This window comes from Oncorhynchus gorbuscha, unplaced genomic scaffold (assembly GCF_021184085.1).
Source record: "Oncorhynchus gorbuscha isolate QuinsamMale2020 ecotype Even-year unplaced genomic scaffold, OgorEven_v1.0 Un_scaffold_19:::fragment_6:::debris, whole genome shotgun sequence".
Classification (NCBI taxonomy): domain Eukaryota; kingdom Metazoa; phylum Chordata; class Actinopteri; order Salmoniformes; family Salmonidae; genus Oncorhynchus; species Oncorhynchus gorbuscha.
In genome coordinates, this window is record NW_025744958.1 from 42,836 (window position 1) to 69,735 (window position 26,900).

The window sequence follows — 26,900 nt, forward strand, 5'->3', positions numbered from 1 at the left end:
CTCCCTCCTTCCCTCCATCTCCCATCATTGTATGTCTCCCAGTCTAACCACTGGGATTTGATTGGTAGTGACACGGTGGGGAGTTGTGCCCATCACCCCCCTCTAGAGCCAGTTCCATCCCCCTCATCACACACACACACACACACACACACACACACACACACACACACACACACACACACACACACACACACACACACACACACACACACACACACACACACACACACACACACACACACACACACACACACACACACACACACACACGTCCATTGATTTGATGTTTTCAGCCTCTTCAGACATGGTTCCCAATCTTACGTTATCTCTACAATTAGATGTGACATTATTTCTTACGATGCAATGTAGTTATCCAACCTAGATGACATACGCTGTACCATATTCTTGTGCTTCAAGTGAAATGAAAGCAGTTTTATTTGACAACTAATCAAAAGCGGGATCCCTTCAAGCGTTCCTCACTCTCAGTCTGCTGCTTCCACATGCATGCTGCATTATACTGTACTATACGTTCTCACTGTAGATTTTCCCAATAGAAACACTGCCCTCTTCAGGCGAAAAAAAGTAAACTGTAGAAAATTGAGGCTATACTTGTTTTCATCTTGCCGTTGAAGGATTTCCACTTATGATGTTGATGGTGAATAGACTGTGTAAACTGCATAGATTTTCTGTATGAAAGAGGAACTGTTGATTCTCCTGAATCAACGTTAACATTATAAGCCAAAGTTGTTGGGTAAATCAGGCTCTTAGTGTGCCTTAGAGGAATGTGTTGTTTGTGTGCGTACCAGTCAAAAGTTTGGACACCTACTCATTCAAGGTTTTTCTTTATTTTTTATTATTTTCTACATTGTATAATAATAGTGAAGACATCAAAACTATGAAATAACACATATGGAATTACGTAGTAATCAAAAAAGTGTTCAACAAATCACATATATTTTATATTTAAGATTCTTCAAAGTAGCCACCCTGCCTTGATGACAGCTTTGCACACTCTTGGCATTCTCTCAACCAGCTTCATGAGGAATGCTATTCCAACTGTTTTGAAGGAGTTCATATATATGCTGAGCACCTGTTGTCTGCTATTCCTTCACTTCTTGCAGTCCGACTCATCCCAAATAATCTCAGTTGGGTTGAGGTCGTGTGATTGTGGAGGCCAGGTCATCTGATGCAGCACTCCATCACTCTCCTCCTTGGTCAAATAGCCCTTACATCTCAAATATAAAATATAGTTCGATTTTTGTAACACCTTTATGTTACTGTATTATTTCATAGTTTTGAAGTGTTCACTATTATTCTACAGTGTAGAAAAAAGTAAAAACAAAGAAAAACCCTGCAATGGGTAGGTGTGCCCAAAATGTTGACTGGTTCTGTATGTGTGCACGGTTTGTGTACATGTGTGTCCTTGTGTGTATCTGTACGCGCGTGCACATGCGATGTCCCGCTGCTCCCCTATGGCTGGGCTGGGTGCTCATTTGATCCCAGTCACACAGTGTGGGGGCTTATATCCTTGTAGCTGTTATCTGGCCAGAGCAGAGGCTGCCCTGCAGAGTGTCTGTCTGTCTGCCACAGCTAAATACTGCTCCCTCATGACTACTGTCTGTCGGTCTGTATTTGTATTTATTAGGGATCCCCATCAGCTGAGCTACTCTTACTGGGGTCCAAACACATTAAGGCACTTACGTTATATATAAAACAAAAGATAAAACAGTACATCATATAATGCTATTACACAACTACATGTCTCGAATACAAATTATAAACTGGGTGTTTCGAGCCCTGAATGCTGTTTGCCTGAAAGCCGTGGTATATCCACCCATATACCATGGGTATTACAAAACATTTATTTTTACTGCTCTAATTATGTTGGTAACCAGTTTATGATAGCAAAAGGCACCTCGGGGGTTTTGTGATATATGGCCAATATACCATGACTAACGGCTGTGTCCAGGAACTCCGCATTGCATCGTGCATAAGAACAGCCCTTAGCCATGGTATATTGGCCATAAACCACACACCACCAGGCCTTATTGCTTAAATGTATAATGCCACCATACAACAATATTACAATGTGCATGTTTCTAGAGTGCATGTGCTAACTCTTGTGTGTGAATGCGTTTGTCTGTACCATTGTGAGTGTTTGTTCACAGTTCCCGCTGTTCCATAAGGTATATTTTGACCTGTTTTTTTCATCTGATTCTACTGTTTGCATCAGTTACCTGATGTGGAATAGAGTTACATGTAGCCATGGTTCTATGTAGTACTGTGCGCCTCCCACGGTCTGTTCTGGACTTGGGGACTGTGAAGAGACCTCTGGTGTCATGTCTTGTGGGGTATGCATGGGTGTCTGAGCTGTGTGCTAGTAAGTTAAATAGACAGCTTGGTACATTCAGCTTGTCAACACTTCTTACAAAAACAAGTAGTGATGAAGTCAATCTCTCTTCCACTTTGAGGCATTAGAGATTGACATGCATATCATGGTCATCTCTGTATACCCGTCACAAGACCCACTGGTTGATGCTTATTTATAAAACCCTCTTAGGCCTCACTCCCCCCTATCTGAGACATCTACTGCAGCCCTGATCCTCCACATACAACACCCATTCTGCCAGTCACATTCTGTTAATGGTCCCCAAAACACACACATCCCTGGGTCTCTTGTCTTTTCAGTTCGCTGCAGCTAGCGACTGGAACGAGCTGCAACAAACACTCAAACTGGACAGTTATCTCAATCTCTTCATTCAAAGACTCAATCATGGACACTCTTACTGACAGTTGTGGCTGCTTCGTGTGATGTATTGTCTCAACCTTCTTGCCCTTTGTGCTGTTGTCTGAGCCCAATAATGTTTGTACCCTGTGCTGCTGCCATGTTGTGTTGTCATGTGTTGCTCCCATGCTATGTTGTTGTCTTATGACTCTCTTTATGTAGTGTTGTCTCTCTTGCCGTGATATGTGTTTTGTCAGCCATGCTGCCATGTTCTGAGCCAATTGTAATTTTCCTAAATCCCTCTTTATGGTACATGACCACACCACTAGGGCAGAAGGCACCGGAACCTCTGGATCCAGGGCAGCAAAGCCGTTTCTGGTCTGTGTCCGGTCCGGACTTAACATCTCCAAGGAGGCCCTCTGCCAGAGGATGTTTTTTTCGACTTCCATGGCGAGTGACATACAGTATCTCCATGATACATGATGAGTGACATATTTCCATGGCTGGTTGGTTGGGTCGAGAACAGGAACATCCCCCATCATCCAGGAGCATCCTTTTAGCTCCATTCTTCAGGGAAGGGAGAGGCCCCTCCGGGGAGGGATCCATGCACAGTACCGACCAGTTGGCTGTGGAGAGCCGACACTGGGGCGACATTTCCACCAGACCAGAACAGCGTCCTGCTACTGGGGTAGAAGAAAAATAATAAGTAGACAGGCGTGGATTCCCAAGTAGCTTGTGTTGGTTCGCTACTTGTTTTCTAAGAGAAGCCACCTCGACCCTGTATTCCTCTGCAAGCAAACAGTTGCTGCGTTGAAAGTCAAGGCGGTCCACATTGTTCCGGAATAAAGCAAAATAAACACAGCTCCTGCAGCGTTGAAAATGTTCCATAGCAACCTCCATTTGAGACTGCCGAACCAGTCTCTCCGACTCAGTCAGTCATATAATACTCTCACACACTCACTCTCGCTTACAAACACACACACAATACATGTACCAGGACACGTACACTTACCAACACACAGACACACAGACACACACACAGACCCACACAATACCTATACCAGGACACATACACTTACCAACACACACAATACATATACCAGGACACGTACACTTACCAACACACACACACACACACACACACACACACACACACACACACACACACACACACACACACACACACACACACACACACACACACACACACACACACACACACACACACACACACACACACACACACACACACAATACCTATACCTATACCAGGACACATACACTTACAAACACAGAACACACACGCTCATATGGTTGCACACCCCGATAAACACAATTATATGTACTTACAGTAGCTAAAACCTTATGTCTAGACACACACAGCAGAGTACCCACAGCAGTGGCCGATTTTCATCCCCGTGTAAATTGTTTGGACATAGGCTGCTTCGAGTGTTTTCTGTGTACACACACACACACACCCTGTTATTAATGTCCCTCTGTAGTGTTTGTGTGTCTGTTTGTGAGCCTGTGTGTCAGTGTTCTTCCTTAGCTGAGCTCAGCTCCCGGAGTGTCAGGTTCAGGTTGTTGTTTTGATCGTTGTGCGGGTGGTTGTGTGGTCAGGGTGTTGGTTGTGTCTGGCCCTCCTGCTCTCTGGAACCTGAACCTCCCTGGGAGCCTTGTCCCCTGGTCTCCTGTTGATCAGTGCATTTGTGCCAGACGAGACCCTCATTAACCCACTGAACCTGTCCTCTTCTGTGCAGGTGTAATGTTACATACTGTACACACACCAGACTGTGCCCTCGTCTTCATAGACAGTAAACATGTAGCATGCAGTACACTCTGCACTGTGCTGGTGTGTGTTGTTTATCCAGGCTATACGACACCACTGCTGCTGGAGAAGCTGCTGCCACTTAAGTGGCTTAGGAGACGATTACAGCAACACTGGAACTGACTGGCTGTAAAGTGGTCAGGTGATATACAGTACTGGATGAGCTCTTGGCTGGGTTACCCCGCTCACAAGTTTACCTGGTTGTATTTCTGGAAAAGACACTAATAGGCACACACATGCATGTGCGCACACACACACACACACACACACACACACACACACACACACACACACACACACACACACACACACACACACACACACACACACACACACACACACACACACACACACACACACACACACACCTACACACCTACACACCTACACACCTACACACCTACACACCTACACACCTACACACACACACACACACACACACACACACACACACACACACACAGGCCATTACTGAAGAATCATGGTCATTACTGAAGAATCATGACCCTCGCAGGCTGCTACTGTAATTCAGTGGTTTCGACAGATTCCATTCGGCCAGGCTATTGTGACGGACCCACAGGGAAATGAATTGCCGCTATTGTGATGTCGTAGTGAAACACTTTTATTGTGATTAGTGTCTGTGCATAGGCTAATGCCTAACCATAATACACCATGCATCCTCGTATGTGAACGATGTCACAGACACCCACAGTCAGCAGAAATTGCTTGTGTCGCAATAGCAGTATTTTCACAGCTCTGTGTGTGTGCGGGCGTGTGTGCGCGTGTGTGTGTGAGAGTGCGAGAGTGTGTGTGTGAGAGTGTGAGAGTGTGTGTGTGAGAGTGTGTGTGTGAGAGTGCGAGAGTGTGTGTGTGAGAGTGCGAGAGTGTGTGTGTGAGAGTGCGAGAGTGCGAGAGTGTGTGTGTGAGAGTGCGAGAGTGCGAGAGTGTGTGTGTGTGAGTGTGTGTGTGTGTGTGAGAGTGTGTGTGTGTGAGTGTGTGTGTGTGAGTGTGTGTGTGAGAGTGTGTGTGTGTGTGTGTGTGTGTGTGTGTGTGTGTGTGTGTGTGTGTGTGTGTGTGTGTGTGTGTGTGTGTGTGTGTGTGTGTGTGTGTGTGTGTGTGTGTGTGTGTGTGTGTGTGTGTGTGTGTGTGTGTGTGTGTGTGTGTGTGTGTGTGTGAGAGAGTGTGAGAGTGCATGCTCACATTATTCACTCTTTATTCATGATAGATTCACAATATTTGGCATATTGCCTAGACACCTTAATACTTAAGTCTACCTTACTTAAAACTATCCATGTCTTTATATATATTTTGTGCAGCTGAGGGCAACAACAGGATTTGAACCCATTCCCATTTCTAAATTACTAGTCTCCTCTACCGTATATCTACCTCCACTGATGCAATTGACTGGATGCATCACTAATCCAGAGTAGGTTTATTCTATTAGTGGGTCAACAGCCACTCAATGTTTATCAGTGCCAATTGGGATCAATTAAGAGCATCACACTCGTAACGCACCGAGACACAATGATGAGAGCACGCACATAATGAGACTTAACTTTAGAAAAACAGTGTTGTCGCCTGGTCGCCATCCTCCCAATCACCCAATCAGACCGCTTCCCTCAGACTGGAGTAAGAATTATTTTCTCTTTCATTCTCGCTTTCTCTCTCTCATTCCTTCCCTTGTTTCAGCCCTCCAACTACCCACACAAAGCAGCCTGTCTGCAGACATATACTCAGCATCATGCTCAATGTCCAACCCAATTGTGCAGCTAAGGGAATTATTTTGGTGCAGTGAGTGGAGCTAGCACCCAGTGAACCAGTCAAATCTGTGCCATCACCGCCCTTCCCCCTACCTATCCACTCTACACACACACACACACACACACACACACACACACACACACACACACACACACACACACACACACACACACACACACACACACACACACACACACACACACACACACACACACACACACACACACACACACACACACACACACACACACACACACACACACACACACACACACAATGCCCCAGGGGCAGTGGGCTCCTGTTGGGAGTGATCTTGTCTTGTTCTCGTCTCACACCCATGGCCCAGTCATCCAACCAGGGCACCCTGTGGCCTACATTCCACAGCCAGACACTCACTCTGGTGGGGTGAACGGAGCCGGATGCCTGCGGCTATCTATTCGACCTGGAATCTACAATCATAAGTTAATGTTACTGTTAGATGTCCATGCTGGGTAGATATGGATATGATTAAATGTACTGCATGTGGATGATGGTACAATGGTGTCCTAAAAAAACTAAAAGGACGGTAGGAGACGGGAAGTTTTGTCTGTTTCAACTGACTGAATAAGATGGTGGACATGTAGGCCTACTGACAGTTGTGGCTGCTTCGCGTGATGTATTGTTGTCTCTACCTTCTTGCCCTTTGTGCTGTTGTCTGTGCCCAATAATGTTTGTACCATGTTTTGTTCTGCTACCATGTTGTGCTGCTACCATGTTGTTGGCATGCTGTGTTTCCATGTGTTGCTGCCATGTTATGTTGTTGTCTTAGGTCTCTCTTTATGTAGTGTTGTGGTGTCTTACTTGTCGTGATGTGTGTTTTGTCCTATATTTGTATTTGATTTTTAATTTTTAATCCCAGACCCGGTCCCCACAAGAGGCCTTTTGGCTTTTGGAAGCCGCCATTGTAAACAAGAATTTGTTCTTTAACTGACTTGCCTAGTTAAATAAAGGTTAAATAATTAAAAATAAATAAAAAGGTTGGTAGGAGACGGGAAGTTTTGTTGTCTGTTTCAACTGACTGCATAAGATGGTGGACATGTAGGCCTGCTGTATATTTCACATCTGGCATATGTATGGTAGATTTAGAGTCAGGTCCATAATTATTGTCACCCTTGATAATGATAAGAAAAAAAGACAATCAAATAAATAATAATACAAATACTGTGCTTATATTATTTCATACTAATACAATTTCTCAGAGAAAGAGATTTTGCTTAACAAGTGACAAAAAAGATAGAGGTCAAAATTACTAGCCAAAAACAAGGTTACCTCTACCAAGAGGTTGACACTTGGCCACAAGTAGATATTCCAGCAAGACAATAACCCCAAACACACATCAACATCTACAAAGAAATTGTAAATTAACCACAAAATTAAAAAAAATGTAATGGCCATCTCAGTCTCCAGACTTGAACCCCATTGAAAACATGTGGTTTGAATCGAAGAGGGCAGTCCATAAGAGCAGACAAAGGATATCAAGGATGTGGAAAGATTCTGTATGGAGGAATAGTCTAAGATACTGTAGCTCTCAACGTTTTTTCCAATCTCATAAAACATTTTAGAAAAAAAAGTCTCAGTGTCGTTATCCTTGCAAAGGGAGAGTGCTGGAGTATTGAAAACAAGTGAGCTAATACTTTTGACTCCTATCTTTATTTAGATGTTTTTTATGAAATTAATAATAACAAATAAAAAAATCGACTTTCTTTATCTGAGCAATTGTATTAGTAAAAAATAGTATATTTTCCCTTTTTTAGCATACAATATAGCTAAATATTTGTATTATTTTGTTTATACTGTCTTTTTTTTGCTCATCTTTATCAAGGGTGCCAATATTTATGGACCTGAATGTATATAAGCCTGGCTGGTAAGACAACCTGAAGCAATATTATTCATGTCTTTGTCTGGAATCATGTAGTAACCAAAAAAGTGTTAAACAAATCAAAATATATTTTATATTTTAGGCTCTTCAAAGTAGCCAATCTAAGCCTTTGTAATGAACATGATGGGAGACATAGAGCTGGTTTCAAGCGCAGGGCGCAGCAGGTGTTTATTTGTAAAGGACCACAGGAGGAGGCAGGTAGCTGGGTCCAAGGGCAGGCAGAAGGTCATACACAGGAGGAGGCAGGTAGCTGGGTCCAAGGGCAAGCAGAAGGTCATACACAGGGGGGCCAGAAAGGCAACAATACAGGCAGAAAAATAATGTCGTCCGGGGGATCAGGCAATAGGTTGACAACAGGAAATCCGAGGGGAGTAGGGAATAGGCAAAAGGCATCGTTAGTGAGGCAGGCAAAAACTATGATACACGGGAGGATTAAATTACGGGAAAAACAGAGCTTCGAATATACAGTCATTAAAACTCGTTTTTCAACAACTCCACAAATGTCTTTGTAACAGACTATAGTTTTGGCAAGTCGGTTAGGACATCTAATTTTTGCATGACATTAGTAATTTTTCCAACAATTGTTTACAGACAGATTATTTCACTTATAATTCACTGTATCACAATTCCGGTGGGTCAGAAGTTTACATACACTAAGTTTTTTACATTTATTTTTAAATTGTTGGTAGTTACTGTCTTGTCTCATCGCTGCAACTCCCGTACGGACTTGGGAGATGCGGAGGTCTAGAGCCATGCATCTTCCGAAACATAACCCAACCAAGCCGCACTGCTTCTTAACACAGCGCGCATCCAACCTGGAAGCCAGCCGCACCAATTTGTCGGAGGAAGCACTGTACACCTAGCGACCTGGTCAGCGTACACTGCGCCCGGCCCGCCACAGGAGTCGCTAGTGCGCGATGAGACAAGACCTGCTGGCCAAACCCTCCCTAACCCGGACGCTGGGCCAATTGTGCACCGCCCCATGGCCCTCCCGGTCGCGGCCGGCTGCGACAGAGCCTGGGCTCGAACCGAGAGTCTCTGGTGGCACAGCTAGCACTGCAGACCACGGCGTCACCCGGGAGGCCCCTACATACACAAAGTTGACTGTGCCTTTAACCTCTTTGGGCTAGGGGGCAGTATTCGGAAGTTCGGATGACTGATATGCCCAAAGTAAACTGGATATGGATATGCATATAATTGGTAGCATTGGATAGAAACCCTCTGAAGTTTCTTAAACTGTTCAAATAATGTCTGTGAGTATAACAGAACTGATATGGCAGGCAAAAACCTGAGGAGAATCCATCCAGTATGTCTTTTATTTAGGTCAGAGGCCATTTCAATGCCAGCCTATGGGATATTCCAAATAATTCCTCCCAGATTGCAGTTCCTATGGCTTCCACTAGATATCAACAGTCTTTAGAAAGGGTTTCAGGCTTGTTTTTATGAAAAATTATCAAGTAGTTGTAGTTTTTCAAGGTGTCCCTCAGAAGGACTCTAGTCTTGTGAATGAGGGCACGCACTTCGTCATCTATCTCCGGTATTGAACATACCGTCTTAAATTCTATTGTTTATTTACATATCAGGGTACCTGAGGATTGATTAGAAATGTTGTTTGACTTGTTTGGACGAAGTTTACCGGTAGCTTTTGGGATTCCTTTGTCTGCATGTTGAACGAGTGGATTACTGAATCAAACGCGCCAATTAAATATTTTTTTGTGATATAAAGAAGGACTTTAGTGAACAAAACGACCATTTGTTATGTAGCTGGGACCCTTGGGATTGCAAGCAGAGGAAGATCTTCAAAGGTAAGTAATTTATTTTATCGCTATTTCTGATTTTTGTGATGCCTCTGCTGGTTTGGAAAATGTTTTTAATGCTGGTGTATGCGCGCGCTGTTCTCAGATAATCACATGGTATGCTTTCGCCGTAAAGCCTTTTTGAAATCTGACAACATGTTTGGTTAAGCTTTTAAATGATGTAAGACACTTGTATTTTCATGTTTAATATTGCAATTTTTGTAGTTTGAATTTCGAGCTCTGCAATTTCATCGGATGTTGTCGTGGTGGGACGCTAGTCCAAACAGCTTGGAAAATTCCAGAAAATTATTGGAGGTGTACTTGTGGATGTCTTTCAAGGCCTACCTTCAAACTCAATGCCTCTTTGCTTGACATCATGGGAAAATCATTAGAAATCAGCCAAGACCTCAGAAAAATTATTGTAGACCTCCACAAGTCTGATTCATCCTTGGGAGCAATTTCCCAATGCCTGAAGGTACCACGTTCATCTGTACAAACAATAGTACACAAGTATAAACACCATGGGACCACGCAGCCATCATACGGCTCAGGAAAGAGACACACGCTTTCTGTCTCCTAGAGATGAACGTACTTTGGTGCGAAAAGAGCAAATCAATCCCAGAACAACAGCAAAGGACCTTGTGAAGATGCTGGAGGAAACAGGTACAAAAGTATCTATATCCACAGTAAAAACGAGTCCTATATCGACATAACCTGAAAGGCCGCTCAGCAAGGAAGAAGCCACTGCTCCAAAACTGGCATATAAAAGCCAGACTGGTTTGCAACTGCACATGGGGACAAAGATGGAACTTTTTGGAGAAATGTCCTCTGGTTTGATGAAACAAAAATATAACTGTTTGGCCATAATGACCATCGTTATGTTTGGAGGAAAAAGGGGGAGGCTTGCAAGCTGAAGAACACCATGCCAACCTTGAAGCATGGGGGTTGCAGCATCATGTTGTGGGGGTGTTTTTCTGCAGGAGGGACTGGTACACTTCACAAACTAGATGGCAACATGAGGAAAGAAAATTACGTGGATATATTTAAGCAACATCTCAATACATCAGTCAGGAAGTTAAAGCTTGGTTGAAAATGGGTCTTCCAAATGGACAATGACCCCTAGCATACTTCCGAAGTTGTGGCAAAATGGCTTAAGGACAACAAAGTCAAGGTATTGGTTTGGCCATCACAAAGCCCTGACCTCAATCCTATAGAACATTTGTGGGCAGAACTGAAAAAGCGTGTGCGAGCAAGGAGGCCTAGAAACCTGACTCAGTTACATCAGCTCTGTCAGGAGGAATGGGCCAACATTTACCCAATTTATTGTGGGAAGCTTGTGGAAGGCTACTTGAAACATTTAACCCAAGTTAAACAATTGAAAGGCAATGCTACCAAATACTAATTGAGCGTATGTTGAAGGCCTAGGAAGCTGAGCAAGGGTCCTCCCCCAGGGACGTGGAGCTAGACGCTCAGGACGGTTACGGTGGAAAGCCAGGATCATGGCTGGTTCGAGGATGTCCTGGGCAGGGACCCAGGCCCTTTCTTCGGGTCCGTACCCCTCCCAATCCACCAGGTAGTGGATGCGACCTCCCAGGCGCTTGGAGTCAAGGAGGGCCTGGACGGAATAAGCCGGTGCACTGCCGACATCAAGCAGAGGGGGTGTGCCAAGGTGCACTATTGGAGGATGGAGAGGGCTGTACCTCACAGGCTTTAGAAGGGACACATGGAAGGGTGAGGAGATCCGGTAATGGCAGGGCAACTGGAGATGGTAGGTGACAGGATTGATGCTGTGTGTTATTTTGAAGGGACAAATGAACCGGGGACTGAACTTTTTGCAGGGGTCACGAAGCCAGATGTCCCGGGTTGAGAGCCACAAATGTTGCCCAGGGTGGAAGTGGAGTAGGTTGGCAATGCCGGTTAGCGAACCGTTTCTGGGAGAGGGAGGCTTGATCTATGTGCCGATGTGCGGTCTCCCAAACCTGCTAACTCCGTCGAAACCACTCATCGACGGCAGGCACAGTTCTGGGCTCTGTCTCCCATGGGAACACGGGGGGTTGGTATCTGAGGACACACTGAAAAGGAGTGAGATGGAGTGAGGAATGCACCAGGGAGTTCTGTGCATATTCGGCCCAGGCTAGACAGGCTAACCTCACTCGTGTGGTTGGTGGGTGCAGTGTTGGCGAAGGTACTTCTATATTTCTTGATTCAGGCATTCCGTCTGCCCGTCGGTTTGAGGATGGTATCCGGAGGATAGGCTGATGGACACCCCCTTACTACATGATTCCATATGTGTTATTTAATAGTTTCGCTGTCTTCACTATTATTCTACAATGTAGAAAATAATTAAAATAAAGAAAAATCCTTGAATGAGTAGGTTTGTCCAAACTTTTGACTGGTACTGTATATTCCTGTTTTTATTCGGGGTCTGCATTGCGACATTCTGGGCTGAGATAATGTAATCACGGTGCTGTAGAAAATCAATGGCTGCTCCATGTTCTATTCCTGGATACTATAAATGGCCTCCTTTGAGGACAGGGATGGAGGGAAAGAGGGAGAGGGAGATATAGATTGTCCGATGCTAGTTGGCATGGTAACCTGGTCAGGTGAAAGGGAGCCTGGGAGGGGGAGCTGCAGCTTTTGTCTAGCGGGAGCAGAACATCCCAGAATTCCCTGCAGGCAGTTAGTGAGGCAGGCTGACATGCATCATGTTTGTTGCCCTTTGGGCTTCAGGCTTAGAAACGGGGCTCTCCTAACCTCTACTCTGTCAGCTAGAGACACACATATCAGTCAGTACTGCTAATTAAACCGTGTGCATGTGTGTTTATGTAGTGCACTGTGTGAAATAAAAAAATGAGTGGCTGTCCAATGTTTGAGTCTCCCAGTGGAGGAGTCACCTCGCCCCCCTGCCCCCAGAGCCATGTTCCTCTACCCATAATTCTGCCGGATATTTAAAAAATACATCGACACAGCAATTACAGGCCCATGAAACAGCCTGGCACCATGGCATGTGCCTCGGGGCAGACAGACACAGCTGTGGTACTCTCTCACTCACACACTGATTACATTGGTCCTGTCTGTGTGATCTCCCGCTGAGTGATGGCCACCTCACCTCATGTAGTCCTTCTGTACAATAGGCGTTTCATTGACTATGCATCAACACTGTCGTGTCCCATTGGAGGGCTCTCACCTGATCTCATCATGATGTTAGTCTTAGCTAGGCTAGTTTGAGCTTACCTTTGTCATAATCATGGCAATACTACACTCTTAGAAGAACCCTTTTGGGTTCTCTACATGGAATCCAAAAGGGTTCTACCTGCAACCAAAATATGTTCTTCAAAGGGTTCTCCTATGGGGACAGCTGAAGAACACGTTAAGGTTCTAGATAGCACCTTTTTTTCTAAGAGTTTAGTGGTTGAGGTCTTAACCGTTCATTATAGTTTATGATTAACCCATTAGTGTAGTGTCAGTCTCTGTCTGGGGTAAACTTTGCACCCCAGAGCCACTTTAAATGGCACAATGAGACTACCGTTGCTCAAAACGCTAACATTTACCGAAAGGGTGTGGAGTTATTTTTTCCCTCACTACTTCAAGTGCATCTCACTAAAAATTCATAGTTTTCATGCAAAATAAATCAACCTTATTTTTCTACAGCGTGGCTCAAAATGGCTGGGGAATGAATAAGAGATGAAGCTTAAACATCTGCGACCCCTCGCCTGACACTTTCCATCATATCACAGGAGCCGTGTGTGTGTATGTGTCATTACACACTCAGTTGTGGGGGTAATGAGCTGTGTGTGTGAGTCGTTAGTGTGTGTAGTGTGCTGTCCTAGTGTGCTGTCAGGGACCAGCCAATAGGGATTGTCTCAGATCCAAGCCTTGGCTGCTTGTTGTCATAAGATGTTTGTTGTCACAGTTCAACAAGAAGCATGGCGTTCACTGTCTCTTATGTTAGAAATTGGAGCAATGTCTGCAGAATGTAAACCAAAATACTTAGCAACCACTGAAGTCAGCCATACTATGACTCAATTAAGTGTCAATTGAACAGAGAGATTTGATTCGTTGCACTGTTCCTGTCTTTTAACGACCTCCATGTGACAGGTATCACTATGATGTCCAACTGGAATTGGATTATGGCTAAACTTGTTTATGTTCAGCCTGTCTTACTTCATAACTAATGTAACATGTCCCTTCTACTCTTTTCTCTATCTTTCTCCCTCTCTCCTCCTCTCTTTCTCTTTCTCTTTCTCTTTCTCTTTCTCTTTCTCTCTCTCGCTGTCGCTCTCTCTCTCTTTCTCACTCTCTCTCTCTCTCTCTCTCTCTTTCTCTCTCTCTCTCTCTCTCTCTCTCTCTCTCTCTCTCTCTCTCTCTCTCTCTCTCTCTCTCTCTCTCTCTCCCTGTCCATCTGTCGGTCTGTCTCGCTCGCTCTCTCTTTTCCTCCCCTTTTTCTCTCTCCCTTCCAGTCCCAGCCATGATCACGTCATACCCCAACACCACGCTGGCCACGCAGGGCAGTGAGAAGAGGATGAGCTGCACGGCACACGGGGAGAAACCCATCATGGTGCGCTGGGAGAAGGAAGAGCGCATCATCAACCCGGAGAGCAGCCACCGCTATGTCGTCACCGTCAAAGAGGTGGCCGACGAGGTCATCTCCACCCTGCAGGTATACAGACACACCAGTGGAATGGTGCTGCCCTATTCCCAGTTACCTCTGCTGAGGCCAGGTGGAGAACTACTGGGTATGCAGGGCATTTGCTTGGAGCAAAGCGTTGGAGCAAAAGCCTGCACTAAGTTTGTCAGTTTGTAGACAGGTTTGATGATGGCTCATCATGAGCCCTGTCTGTGAATGATATAGCCCAGAATGTGTATTTTCCATGTATTTCCTCATCTATGTAGCTGACTCTCTTTTTCCCCTTCCCATAGATCCGGCCTACAGTGAGGGAAGACTCTGGCTTCTTCTCCTGCCATGCCATCAACTCCTATGGTGAAGACAGAGGGATCATTCAGCTAACAGTGCAAGGTACAGCTGCCTACCACTGACAATTGTCATGAAAACATAATGAAATACAAAAATATAACCCCACAATTAGGGTAATGATGCATAAACAACACCCTAGCGTTGTATAACCTTGTTTGTGACTTTGTGGTGTCCCTCAGAGCCCCCGGACCCTCCTGAGGTGGAGATCAGAGAGGTGAAGGACAGGACTATCGCCCTCCGCTGGACCATGGGCTTTGATGGAAACAGCCCAATCACAGGCTTCGACATTGAGTGCAAGAACAAATCAGGTACAAGACAAATATAGACAAACAATAGTATTTTCTGTATGGAACAGAATACAAATATTTTCACTATTTTTAAGGTCTCTCCTGATTAAATTCTTCTCTGTATCCTCATGTTAAGCTGAATGTGCTACTCTTGTCTTCCAGATAAAGAATTTAATGATATTTTATATTTTCCTCAGTATAATTCAATACAGCAGACTAATGCACTTAGCAGGCTTTGACCTACAGCCCCACTTAGTGGTCCTCACTAACCCCTATAAACCTTGACCCCGGCCCCACAGGCTCCTGGGAAATGGCCCAAAGGACCAAAGACGTGTCTCCCCAGCTCAACCAGGCCACCATCATAGACCTGCACCCCTCCTCCACATATAGCATCCGCATGTTCGCCAAGAACCACATCGGCAAGAGTGAGGCCAGCAACGAACTCACGATCACCACAGACGAAGCAGGTATTAAACCAGCACTGGTCATATGTATACACACACAGCATGCAGACACAGACATACAACAACAACAAGGCAAGCACACACAGACATGCGTAGCTATACTGTACATACACATTTAGACTGCTGCACTACATAATGATGATGAGCTGCAAAAGGAAAGACCTACATAAGTGACGAGGATGAAAGAGGTAGAAAAGAGGGTAATGGGGATGAGGAAGTCAATTCATTAACATCAGAGTGACATCAGCTCCATTGTCTCCGTTGCATTATTGAACACACGCTGACCCTGCACTAAAAGCGGGACTTTTCAATTAGCAGACCATGTTGTAAAATGTCACACTGCGGTCAATAGATCACTGGCCAGCCCCTCTGTAAATTGCTCCCATTCCCTTTGGTGGTTCCTCCCAATCCCCATACAGCACTTCTCTCTCTCACTTCTCTTCTGACTCTGTCCCCCATGACCTCTCATAAACATGACCTCCCATAAACATGACCTCCATCTTTATTACTGTTCAAGTGGGCTGGGCCATCTGAGACCAAATACTCTGGTCTACCCAAAGATACTGTAGAACCTTAGCCTTCCATGTCTCAGGATCTTTGACTTAACCCTGGAATAATTTTCAGAATACACTCAGACTGGATAGTTTGCTGACTAATTTCTGCCTTCCTGCACCTCCTCTACTCAACTGACAGTAGCTCACATCTGAATGACCTTGATGTATGTTCTTCCTTCTAGCTCCTGATGGTCCCCCACAAGATGTGCAGCTTGAAGCCTTCTCCTCTCAGAGCATCAGAGTCTCCTGGAGGGTAAAATATGTTCAATCAATTCCATCAGGACTGAGAACTTACTGTAGCTCAGTGGTCTACTAGCTACATGGTCTGTTACATATGAGGTCATCGAGGGCCACAACCATTATTCTGTCCTCAAGAAGATGTCTCCCAATATCTAAATGTACTTTCCCCTCTTCCCCCCCTCTCTCCGTCCTTCACCAGGCCCCTAAGAAGCACCTCCAGAACGGGGCGATCCGTGGCTACCAGGTGGGCTACAGGGAGTTCAGCACCGGGGGGAACTACCAGTTCAACGTCATCAGCATGGAGACGACGGGGGACAATGACCACAGTGAGAGCGTCACCCTGGACAACCTGAAGAAGTTCACCCAGTATGGGGTGGTGGTGCAGGCCAGCAACAGCGCTGGGACAGGACCCTCCTCCCAGGAGGTCATCTCTACCACGTTGGAGGACGGTGAGGAGGACAAACACACAGTCTGCCTTTAGCTATCAGTAATAATATCGTGGACAGTGAAAATCTTACTGATTTCAAACATTAGGGTATTCTACAGTATTGTGGTGCATCAAGGGTCAAACAGCTGATGTTTTGTCTCTGAAGAAAGTGAACTCCCAAGATGGAATTTTTGGACATCTTGTGGATGATGTTGGTACTGCTGGTGTAGTGAGACTGTGTCTATCACATGTTCAGTATTGTCATGCATGGCTGGTTATTTTTGTCATGGCTAAAAACATACCCGATGAAGGATTGGTCCCAAAACACTAATTTTAAGCATTATGAAGTTCACTTCCAAAGGTATCTCAATATTCTCATCTCTTCAGTAAACTCTTCTGTTCATTCTACTTGTTTGGAGACTGAGGAAACAATGTTGTTTTTCCTCCTCCCTGGTTGTGACAGTTCCCAGCCGGCCTCCAGAGCACGTCCAGGCGACAGCAGCGTCTCCAGAGATTATCTCTCTATCCTGGCTGACCCCTCCTAAAGACGCTCTCAACGGCATCCTGCTCGGCTTCAGAGTCATCTACTGGGCTAACCTGCCCGACGGAGGTACAGTACACACACACACAGATGCATGTGTAACAGTATAACTTTAAACCATCCCCTCGCCCATACCCGGGCGCGAACCAGGGACCCTCTGCACACATCAACAACAGGCACCCACGAAGCATCATTACCCATCGCTCCACAAAAGCTGCGGCCCTTGTAGAGCAAGGGGAACCACTACTTCAAGGTCTCAGAGCAAGTGACGTCACCAATTGAAACGCTATTTAGCGCGCACCACCGCTAACTAGCTAGCCGTTTCACATCTGTTACACTCACCCCCCTTTTGACCTCCTCCTTTTCCGCAGCAACCAGTGATCCGGGTCAACAGCATTTTATTTAATTTTATTTCACCTTTATTTAACCAGGTAGGCTAGTTGAGAACAAGTTCTCATTTACAACTGCGACCTGGCCAAGATAAAGCATAGCAGTGAGAACAGACAGCAACACAGAGTTACACATGGAGTAAACAATAAACAAGTCAATAACATTTAACATTTACATTTAAGTCATTTAGCAGACGCTCTTATCCAGAGCGACTTACAAATTGGTGCATTCACCTTATGACATCCAGTGGAACAGTCACTTTACAATAGTGCATCTAAATCTTAAAGGGGGGGGTGAGAGGGAATACTTATCCTATCCTAGGTATTCCTTAAAGAGGTGGGGTTTCAGGTGTCTCCGGAAGGTGGTGATTGACTCCGCTGTCCTGGCGTCGTGAGGGAGTTTGTTCCACCATTGGGGGGCCAGAGCAGCGAACAGTTTTGACTGGGCTGAGCGGGAGCTGTACTTCCTCAGTGGTAGGGAGGCGAGCAGGCCAGAGGTGGATGAACGCAGTGCCCTTGTTTGGGTGTAGGGCCTGATCAGAGCCTGTAGAATAAAAAATAAAAAAATGAAGTCAATTAACATTGTGTGCAAAAGGCATTAGGAGGTAGGCGAATAATTACCATTTAGCAGATTAACACTGGAGTGATAAATGATCAGATGGTCATGTGCAGGTAGAGATACTGGTGTGCAAAAGAGCAGAAAAGTAAATAAATAAAAACAGTATGGGGATGAGGTAGGTAAATTGGGTGGGCTATTTACCGATGGACTATGGACAGCTGCAGCGATCGGTTAGCTGCTCAGATAGCAGATGTTTAAAGTTGGTAAGGGAGATAAGTCTCCAACTTCAACGATTTTTGCAATTCGTTCCAGTCACAGGCAGCAGAGAACTGGAAGAAAGGGCGGCCAAATGAGGTGTTGGCTTTAGGGATGATCAGTGAGATACACCTGCTGGAGTGCGTGCTACGGGTGGGTGTTGCCATCATGACCAGTGAACTGAGATAAGGCGGAGCTTTACCTAGCATGGACTTGTAGATGACTTGGAGCCAGTGGGTCTGGCGATGAATTTGTAGCGAGGGCCAGCCGACTAGAGCATACAGATATAGGTTGCAGTGGTGGGTGGTATAAGGTGCTTTAGTAACAAAGCTGATGGCATTGTGATAAACTGCATCCAGTTTGCTGAGTAGAGTATTGGAAGCCATTTTGTAGATGACATCGCCGAAGTTGAGGATCGGTAGGATAGTCAGTTTTACTAGGGTAAGTTTGGCGGCGTGAGTGAAGGAGGCTTTGTTGCGAAATAGAAAGCCGATTCTAGATTTGATTTTGGATTGGAGATGTTTACAGTCTAGCCAGACAATTAGGTACTTATAGATGTCCACATATTCTAGGTCGGAACCATCCAGGGTGGTGATGCTAGTCGGGCGTGCAGGTGCAGGCAGCGAATGGTTGAAAAGCATGCATTTGGTTTTACTAGCGTTTAAGAGCAGTTGGAGGCCACGGAAGGAGTGTTGTATGGCATTAAAGCTCGTTTGGAGGTTAGATAGCAAAGTGTCCAAGGAAGGGCCAGAAGTATACAGAATGGTGTCATCTGCGTAGAGGTGGGTCACGGAATCGCCCGCAGCAAGAGCAACATCATTGATATACAGTGTGGCAAGAAAGTATTTAGTCAGCCACCAATTGTGCAAGTTCTCCCACTTAAGAATATGAGAGAGGCCTGAAATTTTCATCATAGGTGCACTTCAACTATAACAGACAAAATCAGAAAAAAAATCCTGAAAATCACATTGTAGGATTTTTAATGAATTTATTTGCAAATTATGGTGGAAAATAAGTATTTGGTCACCTATAAACAAGCAAGATTTCTGGCTCTCACAGACCTGTAACTTCTTCTTTAAGAGGCTCCTCTGTCCTCCACTCGTTACCTGTATTAATGGCACTTGTTTGAACTTGTTATCAGTATAAAAGACACCTGTCCACAACATCAAACAGTCACACTCCAAACTCCACTATGGCAAAAACCAAAGAGCTGTCAAAGGACACCAGAAACAAAATTGTAGACCTGCACCAGGCTGGGAAGACTGAATTTGCAATAGGTAAGCAGCTTGGTTTGAAGAAATCAACTGTGGGAGCAATCATTAGGAAATGGAAGACATACAAGATGTAACGGCGTTCGTCTGTTGAAGAAAGAGAGTCGGACCGAAATGCAGCGTGTTGGTTACTCATGACTTTAATGAAATGAAAACGAGGTACATGAAATAACTGAAACTAAATACAAAAACAACAGAACGGAACGTGAAACTAATTACAGCCTATCTGGTGACTACAACACAGAGACAGGTACAATCACCCACGAATTACAAAGTGAACTCAGGCTACCTAAATACGGTTCCCAATCCGAGACAACGAGAATCACCTGACTCCAATTGAGAACCGCCTCAGGCAGCCACGCCTAACTAGACACACCCCTAATCATACACAATCTCAATGCTAATAAAACCCCAATACGAACCCAACACATAAACCCATGTCACACCCTGGCCTGACCAAAATATATAACGAAAACACAAAACATATTGACCAAGGCGTGACACAAGACCACTGATAATCTCCCTCGATCTGGGGTTCCATGCAAGATCTCAAAATGATCACAAGATCTCAAAATGATCACAAGATCGGTGAGCAAAAATCCCAGAACCACACGGGGGGGACCTAGTGAATGACCTGCAGAGAGCTGGGACCAAAGTAACAAAGCCTACAATCAGTAACACACTACGCCGCCAGGGACTCAAATCCTGCAGTGCCAGACATGTCCCCTGCTTAAGCCAGTCCATGCCCAGGCCAGTCTGAAGTTTGCTAGAGAGCATTTGGATGATCCAGAAGAAGATTGGGAGAATGTCATATGGTCAGATGAAACCAAAATATAACTTTTTGGTAAAAACTCAACTCGTCGTGTTTGGAGGACAAAGAATGCTGAGTTCCATCCAAAGAACACCATACCTACTGTGAAGCATGGGGTTGGAAACATCAGCTTTGGGGCTGTTTTTCTGCAAAGGGACCAGGACGACTGATCCGTGTAAAGGAAAGAATGAATGGGGCCATGTGTCGTGAGATTTTGAGTGAAAACTTCCTTCCATCAGCAAGGGCATTGAAGATGAAACGTGGCTGGGTCTTTCAGCATGACAATGATCCCAAACACACCGCCTGGGCAACAAAGGAGTGGCTTCGTAAGAAGCATTTCAAGGTCCTGGAGTGGCCTAGCCAGTCTCCAGATCTCAACCCCATAGAAAATCTTTGGAGGGAGTTGAAAGTCTGTGTTGCCCAGCAACAGCCCCAAAACACCACTGCTCTAGATGAGATCTGCATGGAGGAATGGGCCAAAATACCAGCAACAGTGTGTGAAAACCTTGTGAAGACTTACAGAAAATGTTTGACCTCTGTCATTGTCAACAGAGGGTATATAACAAAGTATTGAGAAACTTTTGTTATTGACCAAATACTTATTTTCCACCATAGTTTGCCAATAAATTCATTAAAAATCCTATAATGTGATTTTCTGGATTTTTTTCTCATTTTGTCTGTCGTAGTTGAAGTGTACCTATGATGAAAATTACAGGCCTCTGTCATATTTTTAAGTGGGAGAACTTGCACAATTGGTGGCTGACTAAATACTTTTTTGCCCCACTGTATACAGAGAAAAGAGTCAGCCTGAGAATTGAACCCTGTGGCACCCCCATAGAGACTGCCAGAGGACCGGACAACATGCCCTCCGATTTGACACACTGAACTCTGTCTGCCAAGGAGTTGGAGAACCAGGCAAGGCAGTCATTAGAAAAACCGAGGCTACTGAGTCTGCCGATAAGAATATGGTGATTGACAGAGTCGAAAGCCTTGGCCAGGTCGATGAAGACGGCTGCATAGTACTGTCTTTTATCGATGGAGGTTATGATATCGTTTAGTACCTTGAGCGTGGCTGAGGTGCACCCGTGACCGGCTCGGAAACCAGATTGCACAGCGGAGAAGGTACGGTGATGGTCAGTGATCTGTTTGTTGACTTGGCTTTCGAGACCTTAGATAGGCAGGGCAGGATGGTAACAGTTTGGGTCCAGAGTGTCTCCCCATTTGAAGAGGGGGATGACTGCGGCAGCTTTCCAATCCTTGGGGATCTCAGACGATATGAAAGAGAGGTTGAACAGGCTGGTAATAGGGGTTGCGACAATGGCGGCGATAGTTTCAGAAATAGAGGGTCCAGATTGTCAAGCCCAGCTGATTTGTACGGGTCCAGGTTTTGCAGCTCTTTCAGAAAATCTGCTATCTGGATTTGGGGAAAGGAGAAGCTGGGGAGGCTTGGGCGAGTAGCTGCAGGGAGGGGGTGGAGCTGTTGGACGAGGTTGGAGTAGCCAGGAGGAAGGCATGGCCAGCCGTTGAGAAATGCTTGTTGAAGTTTTCGATTATCATGGATTTATCGGTGGTGACGTGTTACCTAGCCTCAGTGCAGTGGGCAGCTGGGAGGAGGTGCTCTTGTTCTCCATGGACTTTACAGTGTCCCAGAACTTTTTGGGGTTAGAGCTACAGGATGCAAATTTCTGCTTGAAAAAGCTGGCCTTTGCTTTCCTGACTGACTGCGTGTATTGGTTCCTGACTTCCCTGAACAGTTGCATATCGCAGGGACTATTCGATGCTATTGCAGTCCGCCTCATCAATGTAAGAGTATAAACTTTACGCCCGTCCCCTCGCCCCGACCTGGGTGCGAACCAGGGACGCTCTGCACACGTCAACAGTCACCCTCGAAGCATCGTTACCCATCGCTCCATAAAAGCCGCGGCCCTTGCAGAGCAAGGGGAACCACTACTTCAAGGTCTCAGAGCAAGTGACGTCACCGATTGAAACGCTATTTAGCGCGCACCACCGCTAACTAGCTAGCCGTTTCACATCCGTTACACAAAGAGAGAGAAGGATGTAGATGTTAGACTGTATCTGCCCTAGTCCGTAACTTCCAAGACACATAGAATGTATACAGTATCAACATGATTACCTATGCATGATAATTCAAGTGGGTGAATGAGACATATTAGCAGTTACCTAGGCTTTCTAGTCCAAGTCAGACAGCCTGACATGGCATGCAGTCGCCACATGCTGGTGAGACGTCAGAGTGATGGCTTCTGACTCCTCTCATATCACATCCCCTCTGATGGCCCCTGGATGCACCAATTGAAAAGCAACACTCAATCTAGTTTGCATAGTAAAAGTGCATGTCATATTGGGACACACTCCTAACAATACTACAGTCATTTAAAAAAAATGTATTATTATTTAACTAGGCAAGTCAGTTAAGAACAAATTCTTATTTTCAATGACGGCCTAGGAACAGTGGGTTAACTGCCTGTTCAGGGGCAGAACGACAGATTTGTACCTTGTCAGCTCAGGGATTTGAACTTGCAACCTTTCAGTTACTAGTCCAACACTAACCACTAGGCTACCCTATTGCCATGTATTACATCTATTATGTATATATTGATATCTTATGTAACATTAACAACAATTCATATGAATACATATCTTATTCCTTTAAATGAAAGATGTCACTCATTATGTCAAATCAAATCAGTGTATTGGTCGCGTTGACAGTTTTTAGCAGATGTTATAGTGGGTGCAGCAAAATGCTTGTGTTACTAGCTCCTAATAGTGCAGTAAAATGTATAGCTAGTATACAAATAATCTAACATCTAAAATTAAGAAATTAAGAAATGTCAGAAGGAATGAAATGAACAACCAAAATATCACTGTATCAGTAATCCAAATGCAATCCATATATACACTGAAAATATACTAAGAATGTGTGATATGTGTGATAGAAATCATATTGTTGTATTTATTGTCGAAGACATTTGTCTAAACCCTCAGCCAGGGCCTGTTGTGTTCTTCATATATTTTAAGTGTGAGCAATATAAATGTTTTTGTTGGGAAAGTATCATGGGTTGTTTACCTCATGCACCAGCAGAGGGGGCTATAGGCCCCTTTTCTAAGATGGTGGAGCAACTGTGTCTTATCCATCAACACTGCTCTAAACATTTGGCACCAGCCTGTCACTGCAGTAATCAAACTCAGCACCCATCAATGGTGTATATTTATCAGCCATTTTATGGATTTCATATACTGTGCATTCGGAAAGTATTGAGACCCCAGATTTTGTTAAAATTACAACCTTATTCTAAAATGGATTAAATAGTTTTTTTTGCCTCATCAATCTATACACAATACCCCATAATGACAAAGCAAAAACAGGTTTTTACAAATGTTTTCAAATGTCTAAAAAAAAATGGAAATATCACATTTACATAAGTAATCAGACCCTTTACTCAATACTTTGTTGTATTTGGGGAGTTCCTCCCATTCTTCTCTGCAGATCCTCTCAAGCTGTCAGGTTGGATGGGGAGTGTCGCTGCACAGCTATTTTCAGGTCTCTCCAGAGATGTTCGATTGATTGTCCCGAAGCCACTCCTGCGTAGTCTTGGCTGTGTATTTAGGGTCATTGTCCTGTTGGAAGGTGAACCTTACACCAGTCTGAGGTCCTGAGCGCTCTAGAGCAGATTTTCATCAAGGATCTCGCTGTACTGTGTTCTGTTCATCTTTCATCCGGACTAGTCTCCCAGTCCCTGCCACTGAAAAACATCCCCACACAATGATGCTGCCACCACCATGCTTCACCGCAGGGATGGTGACAGGTTTCCTCCAGATGTGACGCTTGTCATTCAGGCCAAAGAGTTCAATCTTGGTTTCATCAGACCAGAGAATTTTATTTCTCATGGTCTGAGAGTCCTTTAGTTGCCTTTTGACAAACTTCAAGTGGTGTTGTCATGTGTCTTTTACTGAGGAGTGGCTTCTGTCTGGCCACTCTACCATAAAGGCCTGGTTGGTGGAGTGCTGCAGGTATGGTTGTTTTTCTGGTTCTCCCATCTATACAGAGGAACTCTGGAGCTCTGTCAGAGTGAACATCAGGTTCTTGGTCACCTCCCTGACCAAGGCCCTTCTCCCCAGATTTCTCAGGGTTGGTGGTTTCAAATGTCTTCCATTTAAGAATGATGGAGGCCACTGTGTCCTTGGCGACCTTCAATGCTGCTGAAATATTTTGGTACCCTTCCCCAGATTTGTGCCTCGACGCAATCCTGTCTTAGAGTTCTACGGACAATTCCTTCGACCACATGGCTTGGTTTTTGACCTTATATAGACAAGTGTGTGCCTTTCCAAATCATGTCTAATCCATTGAATTTACCACAGATGGACTCCAACCAAGTGGTAGAAACATCTCAAGGATGATCAATGGAAACAGGATGCACCTGAGCTCAATTTCGAATCTCATAGCAAATGAAGCTCAATTTCGAGTCTCATAGCAAATTAATACTTTTGTAAATAAGGTATTTCTGATTTTTATTTGTAATACATTTGCAAAAATGTCTAAAAAACTGTTTTTGCTTTGTCATTATGAGGTATTGTGTGTAGATTGGTGAGGAAAGTGTTTTATTTAATCCATTAAGTGTGTAATCTAACAAAATGTGGAAAAGGAGAAATTGTCAGAATACTTACCGAATGCACAGTACCTACAGTACAGTGAGTCAGAATTCATTGATCACAGCTATTGTAGTATACAGCATATATTTTACTGCACGTTTCCAAATCACACTATTATGATTCATAAATCTATGAGTTTTATATCTCAGAGAACTGTTCTGATTAGCCCACAACACAACTATAGATGGAGTTATAGAGCCATATATAGTAGTAGATTCCAGAGCTCTTCATATGCTATGGCTGCTTTGGGACAGTTCGTGTTTGAAAGAAAGGGATAAGAAGGAAGTGTACTAACAGGGAGGATGGAGCATTAACAGACTGTGGCTCTAATCCAGACTGCAGTAGAGGAGGGGAAGATAGAGAAATAGAGAGAGGGAGAGACATCCATTATTCAACACTTAGAGAAGCATCATCAGCGTCAAGGTCAGACACACCAGAACAGGGCTTTTTAATCCTGTATTTGTGTCCATGTTTTGACTCAAGGCTGTGCTATCACTGCTATGACAACCTTGGACATATTATTTTATGTACAGTACCAGTCAAAAGTTTGGACACACCTACTCATCCCAGGGTGTGTCTTCTTTTACTATTTTCTACATTGTAGAATAATAGTGACATTGCCTTGATGACAGCTTTGCACACTCTTGGCATTCTCTCAACCATCTTCATGTGATAGTCACCTGGAATGCATTTCAATTAACAATGGCCTTGTTAATTTGTGAAATTTCTTTCCATCTTAATGTGTTTGAGCCAATCAGTTGTGTTGTGAGAAGGTAGGGGTGGTATACAGAAGTTAACCCTATTTGGTAAAAGACCAAGTCCATATTATTGCAAGAACATCTCAAATAAACAAAGAGAAGTTACAGTACATCATTACTGTAAGACATGAAGATCAGTCAATCTGGAAAATTTCAAAAACCATCAAGCACTATGATGAAAGTGGCTCTCGGGAAGACACACCTCTGCTGCAGAGGATAAGTTCATTAGAGTTACCAGCCTCAGAAATTGCAGCCCAAATAAATATAAGTAACAGACACATCTCAACATCAACTGTTCAGAGGAGACTGCGTGAATCAGGCCTTCATGGTTGAATTGCTGTAAAGAAACCACTAATAAAGGACACCAATATGAAGAAGAGAGCTGCTTGGGCCAAGAAACACGAGCATTGGACATTAGATGAGTCCAAATTTTAGACTTTTGGTTCCAATCGCTGTGTCTTTGTGAGGCGCAGAGTAAAGTGAACGGAGGATCTCTGCATGTGTGGTTCCCACCGTGAAGCATGAAGGAGGAGGTGTGAGGGTGTGGGGGTGATTTGTTGGTGACACTATCTGTGATTTATTTCGAATTCAAGGCACACTTAACCAGAATGGCTACCACAGCATTCTGCAGTGATGCGCCATCCCATCTGGTTTGCGCTTAGTGGGACTATCA

General features: G+C 44.5%; 1 protein-coding gene across 1 annotated transcript in view; it reads left to right on the forward strand.

Moving 5' to 3' along the window:
* Positions 1-26,900, forward strand: part of LOC124017341 (Down syndrome cell adhesion molecule homolog) — a 58,637-nt gene that overhangs the window by 13,157 nt on the left and 18,580 nt on the right. Inside the window, exons 4-10 of the mRNA XM_046332593.1 lie at positions 14,489-14,688; positions 14,949-15,045; positions 15,183-15,311; positions 15,590-15,757; positions 16,491-16,561; positions 16,748-16,997; positions 17,439-17,585. Of these exons, the coding sequence (XP_046188549.1) occupies positions 14,489-14,688; positions 14,949-15,045; positions 15,183-15,311; positions 15,590-15,757; positions 16,491-16,561; positions 16,748-16,997; positions 17,439-17,585 (1,062 nt within the window). The remainder of the gene's footprint in view (positions 1-14,488; positions 14,689-14,948; positions 15,046-15,182; positions 15,312-15,589; positions 15,758-16,490; positions 16,562-16,747; positions 16,998-17,438; positions 17,586-26,900) is intronic.